The sequence below is a fragment of the Amblyomma mixtum genome, chromosome 3 (assembly GCF_055824585.1).
Source record: "Amblyomma mixtum isolate Tamu chromosome 3, ASM5582458v1, whole genome shotgun sequence".
In the NCBI taxonomy this organism is placed as follows: domain Eukaryota; kingdom Metazoa; phylum Arthropoda; class Arachnida; order Ixodida; family Ixodidae; genus Amblyomma; species Amblyomma mixtum.
In genome coordinates this window covers 171,967,988-171,971,806 of record NC_143014.1, presented here as the reverse complement: position 1 = coordinate 171,971,806, position 3,819 = coordinate 171,967,988, and the positions used below count along the sequence as shown (strand labels likewise).

Genomic DNA, 3,819 nt, shown 5'->3' with positions numbered 1-3,819 from the left:
AGCGTAAGCGACTTCAAAAGCAGCTTTCACATGCACTGACGCCTTCAACGTCAGCGTTGTTTAGCGGGCTTCAATGGACGAGGCTGCTTTGTTCAAAGAGGAGTAAATGCGGCTCCAGTTCACATTCCACCTGCCGAAACGACAACTCTTTCCTCTTTTGTTGGAAGCGTATCAAAAGCAACGAAGGCATTGTGGCGTGTTCTCTCAATATAGACCCATGTCTTACTTTTATCTCTTTTTGCCCGTCCTTTCTTTTTTCTTGTACACACGTGAAAAACCTGAAAGCGGTTTCAATGTCACACGTTTCCCCTACTCGTTCCGTGCATATGGCTTGGACGAAGCAGCTACTCCTCCGTCAGCCCTTGATCTTGAAAACCCGTTGCTTCGACCAGAAACGTCTTTCAAAAGATGCTGCTCCTGACACATCTGCAATCCTGAGCGCACGGGCTCGGCTGGTCAGCGCAGTATGACTGCTTTTCGGACTTTATGCCTCCTAGGAATCATTATCTCCCCCTGGCTTGATACTGGTAAGTCATTTACTGTGACCTTTGGTGCCCACGCGAGAAATTCATAAGCCTTGTCTCTTCTGCATTATATAGCACGTGGTATGCGCAATCAAGGAGATGATGATATTCTCAGACTTTATCAACAGTATTGGATAGGAGGTATCACCATGAAAGATTCATTAACGCCAGGCGGGGCACCTTGCTCGCCCAAGCCCTATGTAGCACAATAGAAAGCAAATTCCAGCAAAACCTGTAGTTATCTACTCTCCACCAGAATAATTATCTCGACTTGCGAAACCTCATAGCATGCATAACTGCCACCTATGAGGCTCTAGACGTTGTCAACCTCTAATTCCAACACTCTTTCTTTTCGCCTACGCGCATATTGATCTACATATTTTATATGCAAATTTTGATCACTCTCAATAGAACGTGGACATTATTAGTTTTTATCCGCTTTGCTCACAGGTGCCGAAAATACAGCAACATGACCTCTCAGTTAAGCAGTGCCTTCTCTTGTGAAAAACAATGCTTTCCTCTGTAGATGACTTTTACTGCTGTAAGTAAATTGCAAGTCTGACTGCAGGTATATTCACAAAATCATTGAACCTCACACATATTAGCACCATGTCCTCGTTAACAATCTTAAAGCCCAGAAATGGCTGAGCCTTCAAAAGGTATGAACAACGATAAACTTCGTATTTTCAGACCAAGAAATCGGCTTGCCATCTGTCGAGTAGGTTTGGGTAACTATTTAAACGACCAGCATATCTCCAGCCACCTAATCACTGTGCTTTGCAATGGCGACTTCTATATATATATATATATATATATATATATATATATATATATATATATATATATATATATAATTCGGAGGTCGTGGGTTCGGATCCCACCGGCGGCATGTGGTTGTTTTTTCTTCTGCTTTTCTAATCAATTAGCTTTAAGAATATATTCAGTAATATTCTAAATTGATCAACAGCACAAAAAATAAATTAATTAATTTAAAAAAATCCCCTGTGCCCTTTGGTTTCTGTGGCTGTTGGCTTCTGTCATATTTATAACGAGCCCCTCATTCCCCTTCCCTTGTTTGCTTAATTGCTTAGCGAGGGCCTCGGTTCTGGCAGCCTTGACGCCATAGGAAGCATAAGAGGGTTCTCACGCAGCTTCCACCCTCTCCGTTCGATGACGTTCTACGTCACACCTGCGGTAACTCAGGACGTTCTACGTCCGCCGCTAATGAACGTGGGTGGCACTGATGAACACTCTCAAGGTTAGGTTACTTGTAAACATAAATACCACCGAAAGCAGAAGGTTTGACAGCCGTCGCCGTAGCTCAGAGGTAGAGCACCGGAGGCGTAATTCGGAGGTCGTGGGTTCGGATCCCACCGGCGGCATGTGGTTGTTTTTTCTTCTGCTTTTATAATCAATTAGCTTTAAGCGATAATATATTCAGTAATATTTTAAATTGATCAACAGCACAAAAAATAAATAAATTAATTAATTTTAAAAAAATCCCTTGTGCCCTTTGGTTTCTGTGGCTGTTGGGTTCTGTCATATATATATATATATATATATATATATATATATATATAGAGAGAGAGAGAGAGAAAGGGAATGAGGGGCTCCTTCTCTTATATATATATATATATATATATATATATATATATCTTTCGACTGTGTCCAGTCATGCTGCAAAGTTGGCAAAGCTTCGTTTATGTGGCCATTGATTTTTAGTCGTCGTTTGAGCCGCAAATAAACCCGTACAAATTTTTGGGTTACGTAGATTTCAACCGAAAATTGCGCACGATTGCCAAGCGTCTCGGCCAGAAGCTATCTTCTCTCATTTACTCCTCTTATTCTGCATTTGTCTAACCTGTTGAATAGTGACACAGGTATGGTCAGCCTCGCACAGCAGCTAACCGCTACGCGCTGCAAGCTGGAGCGGACAGTCGTAGCCAGTGCCGCTTGTTTGCACTTGTGTGGCTACACGCAGGGCAGGGACAAGTGCGACTGCCGGCTGCGACTGTTCCATCACGTCAAGCTCAGGGCGACGCGCGCGTCGCGCTCAGCCCCTCCGTCGCCTCTGGCCGTCTCCTTTTCCCGTACCTGACGCCGGCGGTGGCGGTGGTTCCGGGCCTGGTACCATGCGGAACTAGCGTCGCCTACCAGCTGAGCGTGTTCGGTACGCTGCGACCAGTTGTGGTGAGGCGCCTGTGTGTGCCTACACCGCCGCCGCCCCCGCCTCCACCGCCTCCGACGCCACCGCCACCTCCCCCACCTCCACCACCTCCACCGCCACCGCCGCCGACGCCTCCTCCGCCGGTAATCATCCTTGTGCTCAGAGGATTGGCTGTTGTTCCCGCCGGCAAATGAGCTGTTCGTGCCTACACTCCCATCGCCTGGTTTGGGAGGACCTTCGACGACAAGTCATGGATTTAGTCATTTATTTTAAAGTGTGCATGGAAAGACAGATTCGAGGCCGTGAGCGCAATGCAGAGTCTGAAATTCCGTCTTCGGTCTTCTTATTACTTTATTGCCATTGCAAGAGTGACGAAACGTGTACGCGTTACGGAGCAGAATATGTCAGCGGTGTGCTACTCGTTTGGCGGCCGCGGTCTTTGCAAAGGAGGTGCAGACTTTTTTACATGGGAGTTGGTCCATCTCCATCAGTTGGGCCTTTTTGCGATTGAATTTATTTGTGAATGGCGCTTAGCGTAAAAAAATTATAAATAACAAGTTCTGAAATAAAATGTAACGCGTAATGGCATTCGCGGGGATTTTCGCGAACTAAGAAATCATGCGCTAAAGTGCAAAGCACATACGCTTACTGTACCGCCTTTCGAGCGCACAAAAAAGAATGGTAACGTTCCACCGTTTAATGCAGTCATTTCGTAGCGGCAGTTCCTTTTTTGCATTAAGGATTTACTCTAACATTTACCACTAAAGGGCTTGTAATTATTGTGCGTTTGATGTAACTGGCTTTGGTTGACTGGTGTTTTACGGCGCAAGTCAACAGTGACAGCAGGAGCGTCATGGAAACCTAAGAAAGACTGTGAACTTGTGTCTAAAGGTTATTTTGTGTTATCCAAAGTGTTGCTTCAGGCAGTGTCTGGCGATGTGATGGCTCATCTGTAAAGTTCGCTAAGTGAATAAAAACGCAAATACGAGTCAAGGCGCGCATGGTGTGAGATGTAAGAAATGTCTTGGATGTACGTAACTAAAGCGCTTCATTTGTGTCTGGACGTGAATGCTAAAATAGAATAGTGAGTAGTTCAGGAGGCGCACGACTGATCTTACTCTTGAAGAA

At 45.2% G+C, this 3,819-nt stretch overlaps 1 protein-coding gene across 1 annotated transcript; it reads left to right on the top strand.

The window, feature by feature from the left end:
• The first annotated feature begins 390 nt into the window (after positions 1-390).
• On the top strand, positions 391-3,455 carry LOC149352716 (uncharacterized). The gene is made up of 2 exons (XM_089577235.1): positions 391-527; positions 2,506-3,455. The coding sequence occupies exons 1-2, from the start codon at positions 467-469 to the stop codon at positions 2,883-2,885; spliced, it is 441 nt and encodes a 146-aa protein (XP_089433361.1). The 5' UTR covers positions 391-466; the 3' UTR covers positions 2,886-3,455.
• The last annotated feature ends 364 nt before the right edge of the window (positions 3,456-3,819 follow it).

Bases quoted from the DNA above. Each gene is read 5' to 3' on its own strand.
- LOC149352716 (XM_089577235.1), top strand. From the start codon at position 467: ATGACTGCTTTTCGGACTTTATGCCTCCTAGGAATCATTATCTCCCCC. The intron at 528-2,505 runs GTAAGTCATTTA...GGCTACACGCAG, and splicing joins CTCCCCCTGGCTTGATACTG to GGCAGGGACAAGTGCGACTG.